Source organism: Pithys albifrons, chromosome 2, assembly GCF_047495875.1.
Source record: "Pithys albifrons albifrons isolate INPA30051 chromosome 2, PitAlb_v1, whole genome shotgun sequence".
Taxonomy (NCBI): Eukaryota; Metazoa; Chordata; class Aves; order Passeriformes; family Thamnophilidae; genus Pithys; species Pithys albifrons.
The window spans coordinates 57,579,580-57,606,450 of NC_092459.1; the positions used below are offsets into that span (position 1 = coordinate 57,579,580).

General features: G+C 36.7%; 1 protein-coding gene across 1 annotated transcript in view; it reads right to left on the minus strand.

Moving 5' to 3' along the window:
* The window catches only part of AHI1 (Abelson helper integration site 1), a 96,767-nt gene that overhangs the window by 30,855 nt on the left and 39,041 nt on the right, over positions 1–26,871 (minus strand). Inside the window, 1 exon segment of the mRNA XM_071549127.1 lies at positions 13,420–13,537. Within this exon segment, the coding sequence (XP_071405228.1) occupies positions 13,420–13,537 (118 nt within the window).

The following is a 26,871-nucleotide window of genomic DNA, read 5'->3' on the forward strand; positions in this document are numbered from 1 at the left end:
GTGGATGCCCAGCACTGAAGTAGCAACCTACACTTTTTGTTTCATCATTTTTTTTGCTTCTGCAATGATTTACCCTCCCTGAATCACAGGAAATGAAGCTCTTAAGCAGGATTTATGCTTACCTTTTTCCTAAAAATATGTAGTAGGGTTAAATTTTAATTATCAATTCAGTTAATTTATATTTAATACTCTTAAACTGAATTTCAGCCTATCTGCAAGTCAAGCATCTACTGACCTCAGGAGTCCACTAATGTCTTTAAAAAAACAGAGTTGACTACAGATAAAAGACAAAGAATGAAAATTGTGTAAGGAAGGAAAACAAAGTAATGTACTTCACATGGTTACTCCCACAACACAAATTCAGCAATGACTAGTTACTCACAGTTACTTAAACTAAATTAGCTGTAAGCAAATACGCTTAGAATATCACAAGTGCTTTCCAAAATCAGCCATTAATATTGTTGCAATGCAAAGTGTTGTCAGCTAAGTAAAACCAGCCAGTTACTGCATAAACTGAGTTTCTATATTACCCAGTAAGGCTCACAATGTCAAATTAAGTCTTGATTGAAAAAAAAAATCTAAAAAATATTAAAATCTTGTAAGTCCTTGAAGAACTTAAGTACCATTTTCCTAACATTTGCATTCAAGGAAAAATAGTATCATCAATATCATATAGGACATACTGGAAAAAAATGTTATCTTGGTATTTCAGGTCTTTATCATGTTTAGAATAACCACTACTTTTTCTATTACATTAGCACTTTTGTCAGTACTGAGTATTAATTGGGACAAAATATTACCACAAAATTCCAGGAAATTGACAAACCATTAATATATTATTAAATCTGAAAAATGTAAGACCACTGGCAGACATTAAATCAGGTAACCATTATATAAGATTTTTAATATGGTCTCAAAACAAAAGAATAAGGAAAAAATTTCATAGCAGACACACTTCTTTCAGAAACAGAAGGCCTTGCTTTTAAAATACACTCCCAAGTTTACTTTTCATTTTGTACTATAGAAACTATATTGGTCTGATATTTCATGAAAATGTGTGGTGAAACCAACCTACACATGAGTTTTCCCATATCCACACTTTTGAGTTTTCAGACAAAGGAGTTTTTCTACATATCAGTGATTAGAACATGTATGAATAATTAAGTCCTTTCTAATTAGTTTCCAGTTGAATAAGGAAACAAAATAATGGTCTGTAGCAGCTTTGGTAACAAAATCTGAATATACTTCCTTATAAATAACATATGACAAAGTGCTTGAGACTAATATTGGTATCTATTACAGAGGAAAATATACTGAAATGTTAAGTCCAACATTAAAGCGACACATTGCAGATCCAGTTGGGCACAGACTTTAGTGATAATTTTTCAGCAACAATTTTTCAGCTTCCTCCACCTACAAAGTCTGCAAAGTTTTCTAAAATGCAACAGCAACCTGATTCTGCTTTTCAAGCAGTGGATATTTAGAGGTCTTTTTAGAAAGTATCACCACTTCTATACTCTCAGCCTTCAACCATTCTATAATTACTCTAGCAAAAATTACACTGGTTATACAAATACGTGGATATCAAATATTATGATACTTTGCTGAAAGTAAAAAAAGATGACTTGGCCATTAAGGGCCACTTTCTACTATAGGAGACCCTGACAGAAAGCTTGAATTATCACTTGACAAAGAGCTGAAAAGTAATCTGTTCTAGACAAATGTTTCCTTGGATCTTAGGTGGAGGATATGCAAAAAAATAAGTAGGGAAAGGAAACTGTCTGCAAAGAACATATTTAGGAAGCTATATTACACTTAATTTACAAAGCGGTACCTGATCTAAGGAGAGGTAAAAGAAGGAAAATCAAGACAAGGAGGTTCACAAGGAGGGTCTGTGCCCACCTTTGGGCTAAGACTACATTACTAAAACTCTGGATATCCTGGAGAGAACAGACTTCTCTCCAAGGTTCAATAAGCAACACAAATCTCTGCAGCTGGTATTAGAAGACAGTAAGACTTCACACCATCTCAAGTGTCCAGCCAGCCAGGAGAAGTTACAGTCCTATCCAGTGACTTTTTACCTTATTTGTATAGGAATTTTGCAAGCAAGACTATCTGCACAGCAAATCTAAAGATGTAAACAAAAATAATAATGAAAAGTAACTTCAGAATGAATAAAGAAATATCATTTGACTTAATATTTTGCATAGTATCATGAGATACAATTTGATTAAGGAGTTAGTATAATAACATAATAGCTTTTTTCACATCATCACACAGGTAGTGCCAAACTGTTAAAAACTGCAGTACTTAAATATATAAGCTTAGTTATATAACCAATCCTTTCTGGTCTGACTACTAGCAGCAGCTAAAATCACTACTGACTCATACAGCATTTCCAATAAACCAAAATCCACATGAAAGCAGCAAATCTTAAGTTCTCACAATCATCAGTAAGAGGAAGGGGATTATTAAGGTCTGAATATCAACTACAGAAAATTCTTCTCCATAGTTTACTCTGAAAGTAACCACCATTTCTATACATTATGCATTGAAAATGCAATCTGTTTCTTTAAAACTGACTTCATTGCCAACTGCTACAAACATTTGTTTCTTCAAAAGGACCAAACAACTGAAAAACACAGAAAATTGTCTAGTAGCACTCTAACTTTGGAAGTCTTCAAAATATATGCTTTAATAACCTTGTTATGTCTTAATAACCTTGCTCAGTGAACCTTCCTAGATGGTTTTTGCACACACTTACATGCCAGTTATTAACTCAAGAACTGGTGATACAGACAGCCCTGGACACACCTTGTTCTCTTTGAGCGATTCCTGGAACTTACTCTGAAAATTATTTGTTTTGGTAAGAAAACCTGATTTGCAGGAAGATTTTTAATTCAAAATACAGTTCAGTTGCTGAAAATCCTTTACACATGTGAATAGAAAAAAAAGATGGAAGCTTCCTTTATGTTCTTTACCAGAAGGAAAACAAATTTCCACTAAATACTGTTATCAAGGTACATATGATGTGGTATATTATTGATGTGCATAAGTGTTACAGCACTCTAGGTTTAGCAAATAACAATAGAACAATTATACTTTTTCTCTTGGTGCTGCTTTTCATGCAGAAGCAGCCAAATCTGAAACAAATATAATTGGGCAGAACATACATTGATTTAGACTGAACTGCTGGACACAAAGGGTGAAAAGTTATCACTAATTAAACAATGTATGTATTCAGAATTTCTAAAACAAAAAATTTCAAGAATACACTTGGAGTATTTGTAGGAAATAAATATCAACTTGGTTTTAGCTAGTAGCTGGTTCACCAGAGAAGTTCTTCAATTAGCAACATGCATAACTCTGTTATTCTCCTGAAGAAGTAGAGGAGGTGACACACCTCACAGATACCTACTCTGAATTGAAGCAGCCTCAAACCCCCACCACCCCACTTTAAGGACAGGATCATTGATTTTTACCAGAGGTAAACTGTGCTTAACTGTGACTATCCATAATAAAAATTCAAAGATGCAAGGACTAGGAAACAGCCTACTTAGAATCTTCACCTGAAAATACATCTTAAAAAGTGAACCTTAGCAGTTACAGCCATTGCAAGAAAAAAAAAAAGAAACAAAAACAAAAAAGAGGAATTGTTTCTCATCATGCTCTGCAGGTGCATGATGACAACTAGAAATTAGGTGAAAGAATTCTCAAAACATTTTCTGGTACTAGGTAAGCTATAGCAAAAGATGCTCAATATATTTTTGAAGGAAGCTCCAATTTTCTGTATTTTATTATTTGGCATATTAGCTGCAGCAATCTGTTTCCTTTGACCAGTCAGGCTCTCAGTGGATTCCAGAAAGACTTGTATCAACATATGCCATGACAACATCATTCAGCTAATCTGTACAAAAACCCAGTCAGTGAGGCTTCAGAAGCTAGGACAGACCGCTGGAGTAGACAGTGACAGGATAAGAAAAGGGGATGTGACATCTAGAAGAATATGGGGATGCAGTATGCTGGAATCAATCTACAGATGAGATACAGAGTTTCAAATATTACCTGTTATACAGTGGATAAGAGTCTTCTGCAAAAGCACTACATGGCATGCCACAACAAAGCCTGGGGTCGAGTAACCAGGAGAAACTCTAAAAGAGCTTTTTTTGAATTTGCCTGTTTGTCACTTGGATCTTTTTTCTCTGTCTGAGGAAGTAAAAACTGAAGAAACTGAGCCCTGATTGTGAGAGGAAAACATGGGAAAGGAAACCCTGCAATCTGTTGCTTCACTGCATGCCTTAAGGTTGCAGAAAACACCCAAATACAAGTTTTCAGAAGTGGAGTTTTAAGAGAATTTTAATATGTCATTTGAAGCCAACAAACAATGAGCTGTTCCTTACAACCTCCAGTAAGCAAGAAAGCTCGCTGGGAAGCTCTCCTTTCACCTGGATCAAGGCAGTACATTGAGGCCAACTCTGTCTATAACAGCAGGCTACGAGGTGGTGTGACAATCGCAACATCTAAGTTACAAACCCACTTCTCTGTATGTGCCTTCTGCTTTCTTGATGCATTAGTTTCCACAGAACCAGTATGAATGTTACTAAACTACATAGATACCACGGTCTATTGCAGAGCATAATGTACACCACAGACAGCCAAAGTTAACTTAAATGGTGTTACATTAGTAGAATGAATCATCTGAGGGAAGCTTGCTCTCACTGAAATCGGTGCTTCAGCAATGAAGATAACAAGGTGCGTATGAATCCACGAAAGTTGTTTCACACATAAAAATCTATCAACAAAATTATCAAAGGCTGTTCAAAACAGTTGAAAAAGTATGCATGCATACCAAAATGGGATGAATAATGCTTGTTTAAAACATGGGGGATTTTATTGTTTTTAATGTACTTGGGGTTTTGCTAACGTATCAAAACCAGCAATGAAGTCAATGTCTCCTCTTGGAAGATGGAGATGTCTCCCTCCTGTGAACCATGGCTGCTACTGGGTCTTTTGCCTCTCCCAGATCCTCTGGAAATGACAGGAACAGAAGGATTGAACCAATACAAGGAGGGATCAATTTCCTCATCTTATTCACTCATGCTTACTGCTGTACAGTCAGCTCAGCTGACCTGAGCTTTCTGCTGGACATGAGAACTGATACCTTACTGCACAGTCCTTGGCAGAAGGGTTGTTTCCACCTCTGTGAATAGCTAAAATTGCATTTAAACATGTTGCTGTCTTGTGGCTCAATAGCTCAAAATTACAGACAAGCTCAGAGTGAAAATAGTTAACAGGACCTATCTTCTTAGGAATTAATTAGATTCAGTTGTTTTAGGATCCACACAATTGAGAAAGTAAGGGCACACTTAGGCCAAATCACTTTTGGCAGAGACTTTCCACAGTACTACGTCACACCCTGATTTTGCAATCTACATCCACTGCTGCCAAACAGAGAGTAATGCTTCATTTAATCCACACCCTTGTGTAATTTGGCTGAGGGTACTTCCTTTAGCCTGAAGGCTCAGCAGTAATTACCCTAACATACACCAATTTCAAGTAAATATAAATGGTCTTCTTTTGATAAAGTTTTTGGAATCTTCAAAGATTGCTGTTATTGTGCTCTGTATTTCATGTAATTTTTAGTGAAATATTTTAATTAACTTACCTAGAAGAAACATGAAAAAGAACATATAATAAAGGAACATGTGTATCTTTGATCTCAGTATAAACAATTCTAGCAAGTTTAACTAGAAAATACAAACTCTTCTGGCATTTATAACATCTTATCAGTCAGATAGAAGAAACTGGATAAGCTACCTTTTAGAATAGAAGAACTAGATTGTCATTAATGTTAATGGATATGTCTCTGTGTCTTTACTATTCTGTAGGAACATTTTTGTGGTTAAATGAATCTATTTATACAATTTATGTTTTCAAATTAAAAGATCATTTTTACTATTCATATTATAAATATAAACACTCAGCTCTTCTGCCTTAAAACAAGGTCCTGTATTTGTGCCTTGAGCCAAAACTCTCATATTGTCAAGGAACATGGGTAGCACAGCAGAATTGCTGTAGAATTTTCCCTGTAGAATTGCCTGAGCTGCCTGTAGGCCATGAAGAGGGCACAGGTGTGTCCTTGTACTCTTAATTTTTATTTACCCAAAGTCAGCTATAAGCTGGAACACCATGAGCCTTTGTAACCTATTTGCATTGAAGAAAATAAGACACAGCTACTTAAAAATGTGAATGGTACAGCAAAATAGCTTATAAAAGAACCATAAAAAAGGTATAAAAAAATAAAAAATCTTGTGATAGATATTTCTATTCCTTTAAAAGAAAATTAACTTTTAGAAAAATATTTGTAAGTTGCATTTTTCAGTTCTTCCATTGTGCTGTAAGCAAATAATAACAAAAAAAGTTTTATTTTCTTTCTCCCTTCTCTCTTACACTTTTCCCCTAAGTCAAAGTGAGAGATATGAAAATCTTAAAATGAATGACCATTTTCCCCAGGCAAGTTCCCATTCAAATTAACACACAGACATATTATAAAAAACATTTTAGACTTCATTCTCTTCTCCTTCTGGTAAAAATGCTTTTACCTAACTTCAGTATAGTTATGTTAGTCGACACTTGCTGAGACCTGATTTGTGGTGTTCAGCTGGTAATTTCTCTGCAATGAGCTCTCCTACAATATTTTGAAAAATAAAGAGAAAATCTGCTAATTAGATCTAAAACGTAATTCACTATAATAAATGTTCTGTGACTATGCAATGCTTTTCAGTTTAAAAAAAGCCTTGTAATGACTGTAAAGGTATTTTTATCTTTGGTCAATAGGGGAAAGAGACCCACAACAGATTAATACACTGAAAAAACTAGGGACTAAAATAAGTCAAGCTTACTTACTTAAAAAGCGCTGAACTTTCTCGTAAGAGTTTTAGTAATTCAGTTTCCAAAAGAACGAAAACATACGTACTTGATCGAATCATAGAGTTAGAAGAAATTATGTCCTACAAATTACCGAAAATCTGAGAATTCTGCAAAGTTGCAATTAGATCCTTGTTATAATAACAGAAAGCAATTCACATTTCTACATTTAGGAATGCAAAAGAAAATACTAGGCAAAAGTTTCTATTTTTTGGCACCACTGTCCCACTGGAATAAGTAAGTGTAAAGGCCACATGTGAAAAAAATCTATCCCCACAAAACTATTAGAAGAATTGTCTTGAAAATTTTTGAAAGTTTAAATTTCTGAAACATTTATTAGGCAGGATCAGTTCTTCATATATGTGAAAGAGCAGGCAACTGCATAAAAATACAGAAAAATAACTGAGAAGCAAGAGACAAATATTAGGCACATATTTCTTTCATCTTAATGCACATTCACCCTTGTCAAACACATGACATAATCTACTAGAAGCAGATTGTAGCTTACAGGAAGCTAACCACTCAGCAAGCATTTATTCTCATGTATCACTTCCTATGCTGGCAGCACCTCTATAGGATATCCTAATAGTGTTCTGTATTTTTATCCAGTTTCAGACTAAAAGGCAACTTGTAGTAGATTACTAATCAAAGATACTTCACCCACCAGACTGCCTGATCACACTGAGGACATTATGACTACCCCTTAGTGAACAGGAAAGTTTCATTTCTTTCTCTATAGTCATAAGAATAAAAGAAAAAGATGAACATATCAGGCCACCAGGTTAAAGGCTACCACAACCCTTCTGCACAGGTCTCATAATATCACTTCATTATTTGTTTAATCAATATCACAAAAAAAGCCCAGCATACTCAGCAGTGCTAATGGGATTAAGAAACTGAGATTATTATACATTATCTACTACTCTTTTGTAAGTTTTTTTATACATAAAATAAAGGAAAATTAGTTTCCATCATTACCTATTCCTCCTAGCAGATTGTATTACACTCAAACCACTTTCAACTAATGGTGTGGGTATGGAACCACTTTTAGGTATGTATTTGTGACTCACAATAAGTTCCTGCCCCAATTTTAAGAAGATGTAGGGCTAAAAAGAAAAATCTCAATGCTACTTAGACATTATGGCAAATTGCTACACCATGTCCATAGCTCTGATCTGTGCAGCCCTGAAGGCTTATTTGCCTTCACCATTACAGCAAATCTAAATGGAGCTGTTGGTGAGCTAATGAGGCAGCACACATTACAATTAGAAGGTGGAACAGATATATCCAGATTCTTTCAAAACAAAATTGAGTTCTTTTCTTGTTTTTATATTCTTGACATGACATCTTTAACACACACTCAAGATATCTCTCTTAAAAACTGAATAGGAAGAGATTTCAACTTTATGCAAAAATTTGATAAAATATAGTATTTACACTAACATGCTAGGATTAAAAAAAGCACATAATCAGTCATCTGTGTGCCATTCAATTTGTCTGCATGGACTGGAACTCAGTAACATATGAGGATGCAACTTTTGACAGTGTTTCTCCAGTATCTGTAAAAAAGTCTGAATTATGCTACTTCATGTACCTTTTTCTGATTTTTAAAAAAAAACCAAGAATAAAAATAGTATTTTAAGAATATTTGAGGCATAAACATTTTCTTTATGTTTGATGCAGAAATCTATTTTTATCTTTGTTTGAGACTGAAAAAAGTTTTTAATAGTCTATCAAATATAATGGAAGACTTAAATGCAAAGTCAGTATTGCTATTATCTTCAGAGAGTGAGAAAGAGTGCTTTGAAGCTTTCACTTTATATAGGTGGAAAACACCTTTGACTGTCAGTTGTGTTAATGGGGAGAAAATTTCTAATTGTTCTCAACCCTGCCAAAGTGTTGTGTTTTTTGTTTTTGAGATTTTCTTTAAAGATACAAGAACCATCACGTTTCTAGTGCATACGTAATTAATTTTTAAGAGCAAGTTTAATTAACTGGTTTTATTGAAGTCCAAATTTTAGTGAAAAGATCTGTGTAGTATTTATAGTTGAGCTTCAATCTCCCACATAGTTAACAGTTAGGGTCACTGCTAATTACAGTGACTTGAGAGCTAAAACTTATTTTAGAAAACATGTCCTGAACATAGTGGGAGTTACTGAAGAGTCACTGTTGAGTAAAGCTCAAAAACACCAGTCATTTCTTTCATGGCATGCCACAGATCTGCAAAACAGTGTCTCATAGGAAGGTGATTTCACTGTGCAAAGATGCTCACAGTCTTAAGGAGGAAAGGCAAACAAGGCCAGAGGGGAGTTTAATGTCTGTCAGAGAATGTGTAATTGAAGTCTGGATCTTTTGCTACTTCCTTATTTGTTTAAAAAAGAACAACTAGGAAATGGGTTACCCTGGAAGAAAGTACAAAGACGAGAACACGACAAGGAAAAGACAGGAATCCCTAAGACAAAGCCCTGGATAATGCTACAGTGCAGTGTAGCAGAACAGCACTACAGGATGGATATGTTAAAACTAGCACTAAGGAAGAACGTAAGGAGAGCTATATAGCACAGGGAAGGTGAAACCTCAATTCTGATTGTTCAAGACAGGTCTTAAACAAATTTTACTACCAAGAAAAAAAAAGAAGAAAATTAAAGAAAGAAGATAAGAAATTCAGCAAGCTGAAATTACATACGTTTAGAGAGAGATTCCTTAAAGAGTTCTAAACAAGAATCAAACAAGAACAAAGTAATTCTGCTATACATAAAACATAAATTTGAGTGGAATGAATAATAGGACCAGCCATAAAGCTCTGGGAATCTAAGTTATAAATGTAAAACTGACTTTCTCCAAAGACAAATATCTAGCAAACTTTTCAGATGATCGAAATAGCTATCAACATAGCTGCAGCTTTACTGAGGCAGACATGAAGATTCCCTGATATGATGAGTTACACTCTCAAAGAAAATTTTCAACTGACAACCTATCATGATGGACAGTAAGAAAATCTAAATTCTGTGCCTTGCTCTCAAATTTAACACAACCTTCATGAGAGGAAGGCACACAATTTACATTTTCTTAAATTTAAATTGTTGTTAAATCTTATAAAATCTCTCTAATGAAGTGCTTTATACATAACATGTAAAAATAAGTCCACCCATGTCTTGTATTGGTTTTGTCGTTCCTACTTTGTTAATTAATACTTGACAAAAATCATTATTTTTTTCTACTAATTCTAACCATACTCTTGACAAAACTTTATCTCTTGCACAGCCCTCAACAGTGTCATTGGAAAGCTGTAGTTGTTGTTAACCTTGAATTTAGCAAGACTTTTAACACCGTCCCCCACAACATTCCCACAGACAAACAGCTCAAGTACCAACTGTATAAATAGACAGTGCAGCACACTGAAAGTTGGCTGAGCCATATAGACTGGAAGTTTGTAGCCACTCATGCGAAATGTAGCTGGAAACCAGTCACCAGTGGTGCTCTCCAGTGGTTGATATTGAGGTCCACTCTATTAACTTCTCCATTAATGAATTGGATGATGGGACTGAGTACAAGCTCAGCATATTTGCATAAGATAAAAAACTGGGAGGAGATGCTGATACACCAGGTGGACAGGCTACCGTTCAGAGGCACCTTGACAGGCCTCACAAATGTGTCAACAACCATTTGTTGAACCTCTCAAAGTTCAACAAGGGGATATGCAAAGTCCTGCATTAGAGGAGGAATAATTCCATGCACCAAATGAAGATTGAAACACACAAAATATGATTTAAAGATAATAAGAAACCCTTTACTGTGAGAACAGTCAAACACTGTAACAGGTTGCCTAGAGATACTTTGGAGTCTCCATCCTTAGAGATATTCAAAACCCAAATGGACATAGGTCTGATTTCTAGGTGAATCTGCTTTGAGCAGGGGGTTAGGCTACATGGTCAATGATATACCCTTGTCTTTACTCATCTCACATAAAGAATATTCTGTCCTTGAGAAAGATACTGAAGCTCTCTATTAGATGATTAAACGATGAATTACTCAATTTAGAGCAAGTTGGTTGGAAACAAAGGTAGTCCTTTGCCTCAGCATCCATGAGATAACTGATTTGGAGGGAAGCGGGGAACATAAACAGCAGAACAAGGAGTGGGGCTTCATGAAAGCTTATAAATCAGTGAAGTATGCACTTGAAGAAAAGCCAAAACATACTGTATGTTTGAGAGTATACAGAACCCATTTGTCAAAACAAAGAGACATTTAAATGAAACAGTAGTGAATATTACTTTTATTTGAAGTATTATGAAATCACATACAGCTATTTCTGCAAATGTATCTGGATACGAAAAGATTTAAGTCAGGAAAGATCTGCTGTATTACTGCTACTGCCCCTAAAACACAAAGATGGATACACCATTTTCCCACTGTTTCCTACATAACACAAGACCTAGGCAATTAGCCTGTCTTAAAAAGAAAGGGTTGCATATATTCAGTCTACTACACTGTCCATATTACAAGACATCAGCTACCACCGTACCAAATGCACATACACCAGTTATATGGTTAAAAATATTGATAACAGAGGTTTACACATATAAATAGGAATTCTCCATTTTGCCTTAAGCAGCACTAAATACACAGCAAAAGGTGACAGGACTGAACTGTCAATGTAACCCTCAGGAATATGTAACTATCTGTGGGACAAAAATGAAGGATTTATCATACAGACAACTGTTAAGAATGCAATCCCAGAAAGTATAAAAAGCATATCTATTGTGTATATAAAACCAATACAGAAAAGAAAGGTTCTGCCCTTCCAGCACAATTGTAATTAATAAATTCATTTAAATACAAATTTTCTATTATTGAAAAGCAAAATTTAACTTGCAGTTAGGAGCTATGAAAACAAGTGCTTATCTTCACAATTTATAACCAATGGGGAAAGATTAAATATATGACTAAATCTTTCCCATATGTTTCACTGAAAACAACTCTACCACAGTAGAACAACTTGGATACCTCCAAAATGTCAGAAAAGTAATTTATGATTTTAAAAGATTTTCTGGCAGAAAAATCTATTTTAATTGTGGTCTACTAGTACTTTTTAGGGTTGTCTTCCCTTAAAAATCTTGATGTTCTCCTAGCTTCTTCTTTGCTACATTTCCTTTTTTACTATATTTTCCCTGTATAAATAATACCTTTACCTGTGGATCATCTTCAAGCATTGGTCAGTTTTGGATGCAATTACATTGGGAGTGTACATGAACAGCTATAATGTATATCTGTGTTTGCTCATGCTGTTTAGGAAGTTTCCATCAACACATTTATCTGTGCTTCTGCATAAAGTAAAATTCAAGAAAATAGAATTCCTCCATTTGATCAATATTAGGAATAGCCATTTAGAACAATTCAAGTATATGTTAATGTTCTTTAAAGTATTGGTCCACTTATTTTAAATGTCAATAGTATATAAGACAGCATATGGATTCTACAGTTTCTGTACGATTTACACACTCTGGAAATAACAGTCATCTGTTGAGCAACAGACGAATATTATCATTGCTCTAAGCTTTTCAGTTCAGGTAGAAAATGGACATACAAAAGTTAATTGGTATATGGCCAATTAGTGACTAAGAGTGATTTTGAAACCAGTGGTCAATCTTTTAGACCATGCTAAGGACCCTTTCCCTGGCCGCTCAGAAAAAGTAACCATAACTTGATTTGCAAAAAAAATTGCCTCCCTTGAGGAGATAATTCTGTATAATTATGGAGATTATTCCTATCTTTACTATCTAAATTTTAAATCTCTATTACCTGTTTTTAGTTCGTTATATATTCCACCCTCCTCCTGTAATTCTTTTTACTCTTCTGAAGGATACAAAACAAAAACACTTCAAAATTAAGGTTCCAATTTTCTGTCTTATTTTACAGAAGCTCCAAATAAAAGAGAAAATGGCTTGAAATAATAAATTTTATTATTAAATACTGTGTTTAGCAATTAAACCTATTATTAGCAAAGTAAGCATCACGAACGTGCATAATTGCCTTGCTTATCCTTTTCTCAAAATTTTTCAATACAAAATGCCTTTAGAAAAAAACATACCTAAAAGGACATCAAACACAATTGCAAATAAACTACCAAGAGCTATGGTTCTTACATCAGTATATATGCTTTAAAATTCTATTATTTTCGAGTTTAAGATTATGAAGTAAGTATTAAAATACTATCAAAATATTAAATTAAGAAAATCTGGCAATCTCATACTCTTCTAGGAACTGAAACCACAAATAAACAAGTGTGTGGTTTAAGGGAAAAAAGAGCATTACAAAAAAACATGTATCACTATTAGACTGTATCACTCTGCACTTTATAAACAGCATCACATATAACAAAACCAGGATGCTCCCTGAAAGAGCTGCACAGCAAAACTTATAAAGGCAGAAGAAAAATCCTCATAAGGATTACCCATTCCCTGCAAAGAGTGAAGAAATAAAGAAACTTACCACTTTCAGTAGTGAAAGAATACAGAGGATTCAGTGGAGCATTCAGAGTGCCTGGCAGTCTCAGCTTGGAGTGTGGTGACAATGATGATGGTGCAGGAAGCAAGAGATTTGAGCTTGCCTGTAATAGGAAGACAAATCAGAAAGTGAAGTGTAATTTCCTGGGTCACTTACTGATGCAATAGCCAGAAGAGAAGTATTTGCTTACTGTAAATAACTATTAAATTCCAGGAAAAAAATTAAGACTTAAGTCAACAATGACTAGCAATTTCAAAATATATATATGTATATATTTAATATTTGGAGAGAGAGACTTGGAAAAATTACTGGCACAGCTATCAACTGTGTGTTTATATATGGATACTATCTTGCAGGCAGTGCAAACAATGAAACAGAATTGTTAGAACCAGCATCTTGTTGCATCTCTGTGTATAAAAAGATATTTATATATGGTCATAAACTATGAATTATCATTTTTGAGTATTCAAACTACACTATATTTCTGAAGACATTACTTGCTATTACAGAAAAAAAATCTTAAACAAGTCCTAACACAAAACTGATTTCTGCAAAGCACTAAGGCATACTTAGACCAAAATCTCAGACACTTTCTACATGTGAGTTACACAAAAAATACCTCCAGTTGTAATTTTCATAGCAACAAAGATAATGTAATTTATTTTCCTATGGAGTTTCTTGATACACATACAACTGTTACAAAGCAAAAGCCCTTCCCAAATTTTACTTGACATATTATCCAATACAAGCTATAAAAACAAATTAACAATATTAGGTTTTTCACTTGATCCAATTGAGAATTTTACTCTTTGTTAAATGTACTTAATAATACACGTGCTTTAATAATACAGCCAAAGGAGAGGAAAAATAGGCCTTACATAAAACATTTGTAACTTTCTTCAAGAAAATAGATTCATGTGCCAAAATTCTTGAGAGTTTTATATAATGAAACATAATTCTTGGCCCTTTTGAAAGTCAAGCCTATTTCTTCATATAGAATAAATGCATAGGGTTACCTAATCCAACTAAAAGCCCACACTCAGTGGAATACTCCCATTGGCCTTGATCTGAACCTCAAACTTCACTTGTGAGCCAGTGATATTTTGCAAATTTTCAATCTACTGGCTTGTGAATTCTGTTTAAAGAAAGGACACAGCTAAAACAAAGGGATTATCTCAGAAATTATATATTTTGTATAACTATTATTTCTGTAATTTAATGAATATTCATCAATTCAGTAATGTGTAATATTTGTGCATTGGCAGATGTACTGGAGTGCACTAAAAATGTGTGTTGAATGATTTGACTGGGCCACAGAGGATATCTGCTACCACCTCCTCTATACCACTACACTAGAGCTCTGTCTTAACATATCTGGGGTTTGTGTAACACTATGGATTTAATTCTACTGATAGAATTTTATGGTAGAAACTGTCTTTGACCAGCCAAGAACTCTAGCAGCAACTGTGCACAGTTGTAAGGACTGACAGGAAGAAAATCAAGATACAAAATCAGTTTAATCATTGAACATGATTTAAAAAAAATATTAAACCTGCTATATTTTATTGCAGTGTAGAAATTTAAATGAATGTTAGCAAACAGTAACTGTGAAATGTAACCAGAGTAGAGGCCTGCTTGTCTGAACAACTACAGAACCAAAATCAACTTGCTTTTCTTACACTTACATATGCAAGCAAGGTTTATTAATAAAAAATTTCTCTGATACAAAACAAATGGTGGAAAGCCATTAGCTTACATGTTTACTCAAACAGAAAAATAATCTGTTCTGCAAATGTTTTGAGCTCAGCTTCCTAGTGTTTCATCTCTAACCCACTGTTAACTCTAGGGAGAGCCTTTCTCCCTAGACATAAATGAGAAGATTCTCCCTTGCGAGAATTTCTTGCTAAGTGCACAGTATGCCATCAGACAAACTTATGTTTTCCAGTCAAATATTCTCATGGAATTCTCTTTCAAATTTTCTCTTAAGAAGCAGGTTTCAGACAATACCAGGGAATGAAGAATGAAGACAGGTTGAATATATCAGTCTTTGGAAATCAAACTAAAAAGGACAGAGCAAACCATCGAAAACCAAACATGCTTTCCCAGTTTATCTTGAAAGGAAAAATTATGACGATTAACTTGTCTTCATTGTGGTGCTTGAATGAATTATATAAGAGTTATGGAACTCTATGTAAATTATTCCTGCACAATTCACTTTTATTTTCCTGCTGTATTACACAAATATTGTCATTATACAGTCCAAATAGCCATGCTTTAAAATCAAATGCAATAGACACGCACAGTAGATGATTTAGTGCACAGTCCTGAAGATTTAAGAGAATCACCCATTCTAAAGTGCAGCATAAGTCCTTCCTCTCCAAGGCCTTAAAAACCTTTTTAACAAAAGAAATATTAAAAGTAAAGTTTTAAATCTAAGCAGTCTTAGGGGAGTGATTCATTCCTTCCCTTAATGGCAGTTAAGCTGAGTGCATTCTAGTTTCTGCCACTATCTTGTAAGTATTACTCAAATCTCAAAGAGGCCCAAAGAGGAAAACACCACACAACATTATAACAGGAATGGGAACCACTCAGCTAATAAGGGGACTAGCGATTCAAGCACAACTGTCTCCAGATGAAGTGCACTGTCTTATGAAAAATTAATTCTCCTACAGCAGGCAGACATAAGACTACTATGGAACAGAGTGAAGCAATCAATTTTTTTTTTGAAATGCATGCTGTGGGAAGGCATTGCTAAATACCTTTACAACAACGAGCAAAGTTGGCTAAGATAGACAACCATCAATTTACTTATTTTTCACAACAGGCTCTGCTTGCTTCACACACAAACCACAGTTTTATCAAAGACACAGTTTACTACGATCCTGAATTGAGTAAAACTAAGAGTTATAATATTCATCTCATTTTTTGTAGCAATAAAGATATCTACACAATTTTTGCCAAGCTTAAACAAAGTTGATTTGCATGTTCTTCTCTGTGGTAGGGCAGCTTTATGAAAATTCCACAAACACACATTTTCAGTGAAACTAGTTTTCACATTAAAAGTGAATTTCATGAGACAAAACCCAGAATACTCTAAGACTCAACAAGCTGACAAAAGCAACTTTTTTCCTAAGAATGCTATTTTATGACCTTTGCAATCAGTATAATCAACATTTCCATATACTTTGGAAGCCAAATTAAGGTGGTCGGCATTATATTACTTCTCAGTCTTTTAGTTTTAGGCTTCCCTTCTGAAACTTTAGGTCTCTAGGACACTTTTAAAGAGAGTTTAAAAGCATTACTAAACCATGATGCTGCAGAATTTAAAAGCTGAATTTGAAATAAAAACAAAACATAAATATTGATATTTTTCTCCATGTTAGAAGAAAATACATAAAATTAATGCCTAAAGTAGGACTAAAGCACTACAGCTTTTAAATTTGTAATGTAAGTGTGAATCAAGTTTACATCTACATAAAAGTGCAATTTCTGTCACAGTAGTGCTAGTATGACTACAGTGAGGGCTGGGATTCTATTGCAATAGGTGTCCTGCAATCACTTGGAGACTTAGCTATTCTGCTCTTATGCACTTCTAGACTAAGGGGAAAAACCAAGCATAGCCAAAAGAAGATATTATCCCCACATGCATGCAAAACTGAAACAGATTTACTATCCTTGCCTGAAGTAAGTATGTTTCCCTGATGCTCCCTACAGCCCTCTGATTATTATCCAGATCAAACTGATCTACATGGCAATACAGTTTCCTCCTCACTTGAGTGCTCAAATTTTTTCCCCCCTAGAAGCCCAGAAGTGACCAGTGCATACATATGAAAACTGACACTAAAAGGTGTTCAATCCTACAGTTTGTTCATTATCAACAGATGCTATGTCTCATCACACAGTAATTATGTACACTCAGTTCCTCAGTTTTGCCAGCGAGTTCTGGCATTTCAATTACAGGTTACTTTGAAAGCTTTCTTCCCTTTTTCCTTTTTTTTGTCTTTAAAAGAAATGTTAAGAAGAAATTAAGATTACTATAAACATTTGGAATAGTACGCTTCTTTCATTTAGCCACAAGGAATACTAAATTGTTTGTACAAGACACAAAACAGTTAAATATAGGCTCAGTAATACACAGGAACTCTAGACTTACTTAGCCATTAAAATACAAAGAGAATGACCTTTACTGGATTGGATAAAACTGGCATTTCTATTTCAGAACATGCAAAGATACCCACATCTTAGCAGAAATGGGCAATGTATCACCAGTAACAGTAAAAACCAGATTTGTCTTGTTTATTAAGACCTAAGGAGGTTACTATGCAAACTGTGACCTCATGTTATGATTCATGCTATCAACAACATGTGACTGGGGAAAAAAAATCCATTACTTTGGTAGTTATTTTTTAAAATATCTTCTTTTTTGTGCAAATGAAAAATGGATGTAACACGTTCCACATAAAAAACACACCCCAAGATACTTGTCCTATAATTTTATTTCTCTTCCTATTACAGAAAATAAGTAGCAGAATATCTTCTGACTCACATCTTGTCAAATATGTATACAAACCTATTCTTTTTTACCTTCCAGTAAAAGACATTAGGACAGGGGTCTAAATACAGTATACAGCCTCAGGTAACTATGTAACTACTCAGATATTTGTAACTTCACTCCACCTATCCCCCCACTACCCAAGTATCTGGTTATACTCTAGGGCTTTCCTATCATATATAAAATTCCTTTTTAGTAATTTGTTTTCCCACAGAGAAAAAACCCAACCAGACTTTCACTTCACTAAAATGTTTTTAAAATTATGCACTTAAACAAAAAAGTGTAAACTCCTTTATTATGTAGACAAGCCCTTATTTGATTATTCCAGGGATTTACTGTAATGTAACCATAAAGACAGAAAGGTAAAAGAAACCAAAAACCTGACTAGATTTCTCCAGAATAAGTAATGCTTTTGGATGCTAAGTAAAAAAAAGTTATTTTCCATATCTTTTATCTGAATGAAAAAAAATAATATCCTCAACTAACAAAAAAAGAAAAGGAATCTGTGAAAACTTACTACAAAATTCTTAAAGGTTTGAGCTTGTATATCCTTCTTTAACTCTCAGTTTATAGTATCTTAATATCTGAGTCCTTTCTGCACCCAGCATAGAATCATTTAGGTTGGAAAAAACCTCCAAGATCATGGACTCCAGCCTTTGACCAAATACCACATTGTCAAGTAAACCACAGCACTGAGTGCCATGTCCAGTCGTTCCTCAAACATTTCCAGGAATGGTGATTCGACCACCTCCCTGGGCAGCCTGTTCCAACGCTTAACCACCCTTTCAAGTGAAGAAATTCTTCCTGATGTCCAACCTGAACCTCTCCTGGTGCAGCTTGATGCCACTTCTTGTCCTCCGCTTGCTGCCTGGAAGCAGAGCCCAACCCCATCTTGCTACAATCTCCTTTCGGGTAGGAATAATGTTCTTCCTGTTGCAAGAAACTCTATCATGGTCTCAATAACCATTAATAAAGTTGTCAAAAATGTTATTAATTGACTCAGTGTACATTTATGGTATGTTCTGTCATAAAAAGTTCTTAGTAAAAACTGCTTTCCCCATACCTTGGTGACAACAAGCCAGCTGGCAGAAGGAGAAATAATGTGCTGGGTTTTATCACAACTGAATCTCGCTTACTTGGCTTTAAAATATTATCTGAATAAACATAGCAATACCCAGATGTCGCTGTTTAACTTTGTTTGGCAAGGACAAAACAAACAGTAAGTAACTATTCCTTAACTCTACAAACTTTATGGTAAGAAAGCTAATAGGGTGAAAATGAAGACAAAATTAAAGAACCAATCAATAAAATCCTCACACAGTAAAAATGCTTAACATCTTATTTTACCCTCTAATAAAATTATTATAATGCTATAGTTTTATGCTAAAAAATGTATGCACTTCACTTTCTCTCTGGCATACCATTTATATAAAACATAAGCCTCTGAGAGACACAATGCTGAAAAACATCATGGTTTAAGCCTATCCCTGGCAAAACATACATCTATTTTGACTATGTTGTTTTAAAATTCACCTGATGGCTGCTAAAAATGAGGAATGCATAAAAAAATTCTTTCTAAGGAAAGAATCTTCGAACATAGGAAAACATTACAGATTTTAAGAACCTGGCCTGCTTTGTAAAATTTTCAGAGGGCAGGGGGAAAGGAATTAAACAAAAAAGAAATCACATGAAAAAACTCGATATTTGTTCAACTTTTTATAAAACAGGCAACTTTGTTTAAACTAGTAAATTTAATGAATTGACAAAGCAAATACATCACAATTTCTAAAACCTTACTTTACAAGTAAACTATTTCCTAAAAACCTACAAAGTAAAATTCAGGCAAAGCTTTCATTTACTGTTAAGTATTTTACCAATATAAAGCTTCTAGTAATAGTTCAGCCATTTCCTATCAAGAACCAGTTTATGAAATCACAATGATTGAACAGTATCAGCTGGACAAGAGGTTTATAAGAATTATTTTTACACAGTAAATGAAATTGCAAAGGGTTGTAGGATTTCAGATCCACCATGGCTTAAAAAATACACCCTTAGAAGTCTGTAGCTGCGAGTAGCTATGTTTCAAGTAATAACTGTAATAGAATTTCTGAGAGTAAGAACAGCATTTTCTAGCATTCTGAAACAGGAATCGGAAAAAGTATACATCACTATTAAAAACAACTATTTCATTGAAATGCCTCATTCCAATGAGACATTATGCAGGTCATCAGGAAAATGACTGCCTGCATTACAGGATCATGCGAAAAAAAGTGAAAAAGAGGTTTTTAAAATACTGCAAATTTCTTACATGTATGATATGATTACAGAAAATCAGTATATCCCCTAAGAATTTGTAGATAAAAATTTTGTATTTCAGGCATGATAAAATGAAACAGCTATTTCACCCTGCAGAGACACTACAGCATTGTCTTCTATTGGGCGAAAAGCATTCACAAAATTGGCAGCGTTTTAAAAAGAGTCCTCAGTCCTTAATATACTATGACCCCCTGGTTTACCATCTTCAGGTAGAAGTTGTAGTAAATTTCTATAGAACTCTTACATTCCAGATTTGCACTAAACCCCAAAAGTCAAGCAACGTATTTCAGAGTCTACCAAAACCAAGATGAACCAGTGGACAGCCCCTTACAAGACTGAAAATAGTAGCATAAAAAAAATACAAACCACTTGGGTGCCTAACTCTGGATCTATTTCTTTGTTGCAGACAAAAGGACAAGTTTCCAGTTTCTTCCACCTGATGGCTTAAGTATCAGTGTCATGGTTATGTGTTCATCATAAGGTTGCATTTTTTTCCCTTAAAGTAGTGGCTTTAAATTCTATACTGTTTTAACACAAAAAGATGTATTTTGCATCACAAGTAAATTCTAAAAGAAGACCATCTGAAAGGATTACACAGTATAGTATCTGATGTATACTACACCAAAGCACCATTTATGAGCATACTTAATAGCCATCTTCTCTGGGGACACCCCCTTGTCGCAGGGGAGAAGCTTGTGTGCCCTCATGAGGTTGAGAGCTATGCTGGAGGTGGTTTGTGCCGCCGGTAGGGTCTCCCATGCCAGACAGGTCTCAGTTGAAGGGTCAGACAAAGTGTGTCCACGGGCAGGATGGGCTCGCTAGCCATCTGGCAACCATCCTAGGAGAAGGACAACTCCAACCCCAAACCCGGGCAGATGGAGCTCATTTAGCCCTTTAAGGCCATCCATCTAAGAGAAGGATACTCTAACCAAACCTACGTTCTGAGGTATTCGCTGTCACCGTCCAAGCTCGCTAGGCCGTGGCAGATGAACCTTAGGAGTAAAGGGTGGGGCCAGTCCTGCGCACGCTGTGCCTCACCTAAAAAATCCATTGCGCAGGCTCGAAGGGTTCACCCACATTGCAAAGCCCTGTAGCGACAGGGGAGGGTCGAAAACGGCAGGTGATAGGAAGCAGCTGGAAGCCGCAGACCAAACCCTGCATGCAGGCGGTTCAGGATATGGGTCATTAGAGACTTGACTAGAGATGACAGTCTCTTGCGGCAGCATCCTGTATGACCAAGCAGCCTTTTCTAGGGACAGCACTGCTTGCTCCACACAGAGAGGGGCCTAGCAAAGGTGGCCTAAACAAAGCTCATCTCCACACCCGGTTGGATAACCACGGCCAACCGGCATCTTCCATGCGGTCAAACAAGAACAAAGAGATTTCAAAGGCAGACACCTGCCTGCAAAGGTGTGCTCAAACTAACACTTGCATGTTGGAACATCAGAACCATGCTTGATACTGGGGATAGTGGACGTCCTGAGCGTCGTTCTGCTCTAATTGCCCACGAACTGTCACGGCTCAACATTGACATTGCTGCTCTCAGTGAAGTTTGTCTTCATGAGGAAAGCAGCCTTAAAGAACATGGTGCTGGCTACACACTCTACCGGTCAGGCAAACCCAAAACCGAAAGACACCTTTCAGGAGTTGGCTTCATGATTAAAAACTCCACTGCCTCCAAACTTGAAAATCTGCCAACAGGTCATTCTGATCGCATTATGACCTTACACCTCCCTCTGCACAACAAGCAACATGTTCTTTTTAGCTTATATGCCCCAACTCTCCAAGCTGACCCAGCGAAAAAAGACAAATTCTACACAAACCTGCGCTGCCTCACCCAAAATGTTCCTGCAGATGGTAAGATCATAATCCTTGGTGACTTCAACGCCAGAGTAGGTAAGAATTCTGAAGCCTGGAAAGGAGTCCTGGGCAAGCATGGCGTTGGAAACTGCAACGACAACGGATGCCTCCTGCTAGAGTTTTGCGCAGAACGGCAGCTCACCATCACCAACACTGTCTTTCAACAGAAAGACAGCCTGAAGACAACCTGGATGCATCCTCGATCCAAGCACTGGCTCCTCATTGACTATATCTTAGTACAACAGAGAAATATCAGTGATGTCCGTCATACTCGAGTGATGCCGAGTGCAGAATGTCAAACAGACCACCGCCTTGTGCGCTGCAAACTTAACCTCCACTTCAAGCCCAAACCTAAGAGAGGCGACATTCCAAGGAGGAGGCTCCAAGTCAGCAATCTTCAAACAGCCACAGTGAGAGACAGCTTCCAGGGAAACCTTCAAACTAGACTTAAAGATAATCCCATAGATCCCTCTCCTGAAGCGCTTTGGCAACATATTAAAAGTTGCATCCTGCAGTCCTCTGAAGAGTCCCTAGGGTTCTCCTCCAAGAAAAACAAAGACTGGTTTGATGAGAACAGTCAAGAGATCCAGGAATTGCTGAAGAAGAAGAGAACTGCTCACCAAGCACACCTTGCTCAGCCATCTTGCCATATAAAAAAAGCCGCCTTTCATCTTGCATGCAGTAAGCTCCAACAGAAACTTCGAGACGTCCAGAACAAATGGTGGCTCGACCTAGCAGAAAAGACACAACTATGCACAGATTTGGGTGACCAAAGAGGATTCTATGAGGCCCTGAAAGCAGTGTATGGACCCACACACCAGGTTCAAAGCCCCCTACTCAGTGCAGATGGTCAACTGCTTCTAACAGATAAAACCTCCATCCTGAACTGATGGTCTGAGCACTTTCAGACTCTCTTCAGTGCCAACCGTGTAGTCCAAGGCTCAGCAATTCAACACATTACAAAACAACTGATGAAACATGAATTGGATGCAGCCCCTACTATGGGAGAGATACTCAAGGCCATACAACAGGTGAAAACTGGCAAGGCAGCTGGGGTTGATGGAATCCCACCTGAAATCTGGAAGCATGGAGGTCAAGCACTCCATGCCAAATTCCACGAGCTTGTTGTGCCTTGCTGGGAACAAGGGGAACTACCACCAGATCTCCGTGATGCAGTCATCATCACCCTGTACAAGAAGAAAGGAGAAAAATCAGACTGCTCAAATTTACCGTGGTATTACTTTGCTCTCCATTGCTGGTAAAATCCTTGCAAGAATAGTACCCACTATTGCAGAAGATCTTCTACCTGAAAGCCAGTGTGGTTTCAGAGCCAATAGGAGCACCACAGACATGGTGTTTGTTCTCAGACAACTGCAAGAGAAGTGTAGGGAACAGAACAAAAGTCTCTATGTAACCTTCGTTGACGTCACCAAAGCTTTCGACACTGTGAGCAGAAAAGGCCTGTGGCAGATCTTGGAACGTTTACGATGTCCCCCCAAGTTCCTCAAAATGATCATCCTGCTACATGAGGATCAGCGTGGACAAGTCAGATATGGCGATGCACTCTCTGAGCCCTTTCCAATAACCAATGGTGCGAAACAAGGTTGCATTCTTGCACCAACTCTATTCACAGTCTTCTTCAGCATGATGCTCCAAAGAGCCACAGCAGACCTCAATGAAGAAAACGACATCTACATCCGATATCGTACCGATGGAAGCCTATTCAACCTAAGGCGACTCAAGGCCCACACCAAGATCCTGAAACATCTTGTCCGTGAGCTGCTTTTTGCTGATGATGCCGCTCTCGTTGCTCACACAGAAGCAGCTCTGCAGCGCTTAACATCCTGCTTTGCAGAGGCTGCTGAGCTTTTTGGGCTGGAAGTCAGCCTGAAGAAGACGGAAGTTCTCTACCAACCTGCACCTCAAGAAGTCTTCCATCATCCTCACATCACCATAGGCAATTCAGAGCTTAAGTCAGTCCAGCAGTTCACCTATCTGGGAAGTATCATTTCCTCAGACGGTAAGATCGACAAAGAGATAGACAACAGGCTGGCAAAGGCATACAAAGCCTTCTGAAAACTCCATAAAAGAGTCTGGTCCAATAAACACCTGAAGAAAAGTACAAAGATTAGTGTCTACAGAGCCATTGTACTCTCTACTCTTTTATATGGGTCTGAATCCCGGGTCATCTACCGCCACCACCTGCGGCTTCTCGAATGCTTCCATCAGCGCTGCCTCCGTTCAATCCTAAACATCCACTGGTCTGATTACGTGACCAATGTGTCTGTTCTTGAACAGGCAGGGGTCAGCAGTATCGAGGCCATGCTGATGAGAACGCAGCTGCGCTGGGCAGGGCACGTCTCCAGGATGATCACCACCTTCCAAAGATTGTGCTCTATGGTGAACTCGCCACCGGCTGCCGCAAGAGAGGAGCCCCAAAGAAGAGATACAAGGACCCCCTGAAACAACACCTCAGCCTTGGCCATATTGACTGCCACCAATGGTCCACTCTGGCCTCCAATCGGGATTCATGGATTCACACCATTCACGACGCTGCTGCTTCCTTTGAGAAGGCACGAAGAGTCAGTCTTGAGGAGAAAAGACAACGCAGAAAGAACCGTTCCTTGCCAGTGTCACCTAGGGAGACGTTCCGCTGTGCCTTTTGTGACCGGACCTGCCTATCCCGTATCGGCCTTTTTAGCCACCAGCACGCTTGCAGCAAGCGTGGGTAGTGCCCTTCTCAAATCTTCATTCACGAAGCCTAGCCATGATGATGATGCTGATAATAGCCATATAGCTCAATGATGAAATTTCAGTACATTTGATGCAATCTGAGGCATAAGCTTCTGGATTCTCACACAGTATCTACTCCTTTTGTGAATTATGCCACAGTAAGAAACACACTCAAAGGACAAAAGAAGTAAAATCAAACAGTTCTAAGTATTTCTGTATACAGGAAAGAATACTTTTACATTCTACTTGTCTAAAATTGCATTTAATATATTTTGAATATCAGAATTTTGGTAACCACTTTGCTAACCTTTTATTAACACTTTTCAGAAACACATCATGAAGTAAAGACTGGAAAAGCTCATCATACTTTATTTTAGGAGCATTTACATGTTAAGAGATGACACAGCCAATCTGTAATTGATTTCTAGTACTATGGAGTATATATAGGTGCTATTCATAAGTTATACAAAGGATCTAGACATCTAAAAATCACAATTTCAGAGTTATAATACTAACCTTTAAAGAAAGCCCTTCTCCCCATACTTAGATAACATATATCATCCCTTTGTTATGCAAAGTTATAAACAGTTATTTTCACAACTAGATGGAAGAAGTAACATTGAATGAAAAACACTTAGAAGTTCTTTCAGGAACCAGAGATGAGTTAAGTGTTTTCCTATCAAAAATTTCTATGAATAGAATCATACATTAGCATTAGTTTCTTGAGGCAGAGATAATTGCTGCCAAGGTTCACTACACTGTAATTTATCTCTGTGGTAAAGAAGCCAATTCTGCATTTGGGTTTCATACAGAAATTAATTCTTACATTTTTTAACCAAGTGTCTTAGATTTTGTGAACTGTTAAAGTTTTAACACAATAGTCAACTCTTGGTTCTAATTACATATTTTCTGGTACTGTTGCAGAGGAGAAGAAGAGAAACTAAATCTATCTTTCATTAAGGTTCCTCTTTTGGTAGCAAAGAAGAGGGAAAAAAAAAAGATTGGTTCTAAAGGGACCTGGAAAGGAGGCACTGGTTACAACAAAGAAAAACTAAGCTCATACAGGATCAGACTATTCTCTATTTCTATATAACTTAAATGAAATTTTGATGTATTGACATTACATTTTCAAATGACATATATAAGTTGCAGAACTCCAAACTTTGCTCTGAGAAGTTAGTTTTATATCCATTAGCTACACTGTTAAATTCACACATGTTAAAACCAGAGACCCCTGTGTTGGCAGATTTGCTGTTTGTGCATGCAGCACCTCTGTCCCATAAAACATGACTTCAGGCGTGACCTTGTCTACAAGGTATGTTGCCACCAAGCTTGTCCCAACATGGTATTTGACATGTATATGACCAGGTTTAGGCATGCAAACATGACCCAAAAAAAACAGTAAAAAGCCTCCATAGTTTCCAGATCCCTGTTGTTTTTCCCATCAGACAAGGTAATACCTGTGTTCTTGGCTGGATTTTCATGTTCCAAGTCTACCACAGGGCAGCTAGCTCCACTATGTGTGGCTTCATAAAGTCTCCTTTCTCCATTTTCACTTGTATGTTCTCAGAAATATTAGCACGTTCTCACACCTGTGGCTGCATGGCAACTTTTATGAGTTGTATTTTGACTAACACTTTAGCAAACCATTTATGCAAGTTTGCTCTCTAACAAGCCTTCTAGAAAACCCTGCACTTACACACATACATCATTTTTCACATGGAAAAGAGAACTGCACACACAACCAAAACGGTAATTCTCAATTACAAATTAGTAATTTTAAGCTTTAATGTTGATATATTTTACTCTGGGGCTGTCCAGAATGTGATAATGCAGGCAAGCAATAATGCATCCATATGCAAGAAAGGATCCTATCCCTGCCTGAAAAGGAGTTATCACTGTCTCCTGAACATCATATTGGATCACTGAAAAGATTAGTACCAAGAGTCCTTTCAGAAAAATCTCCTCCCCAATAT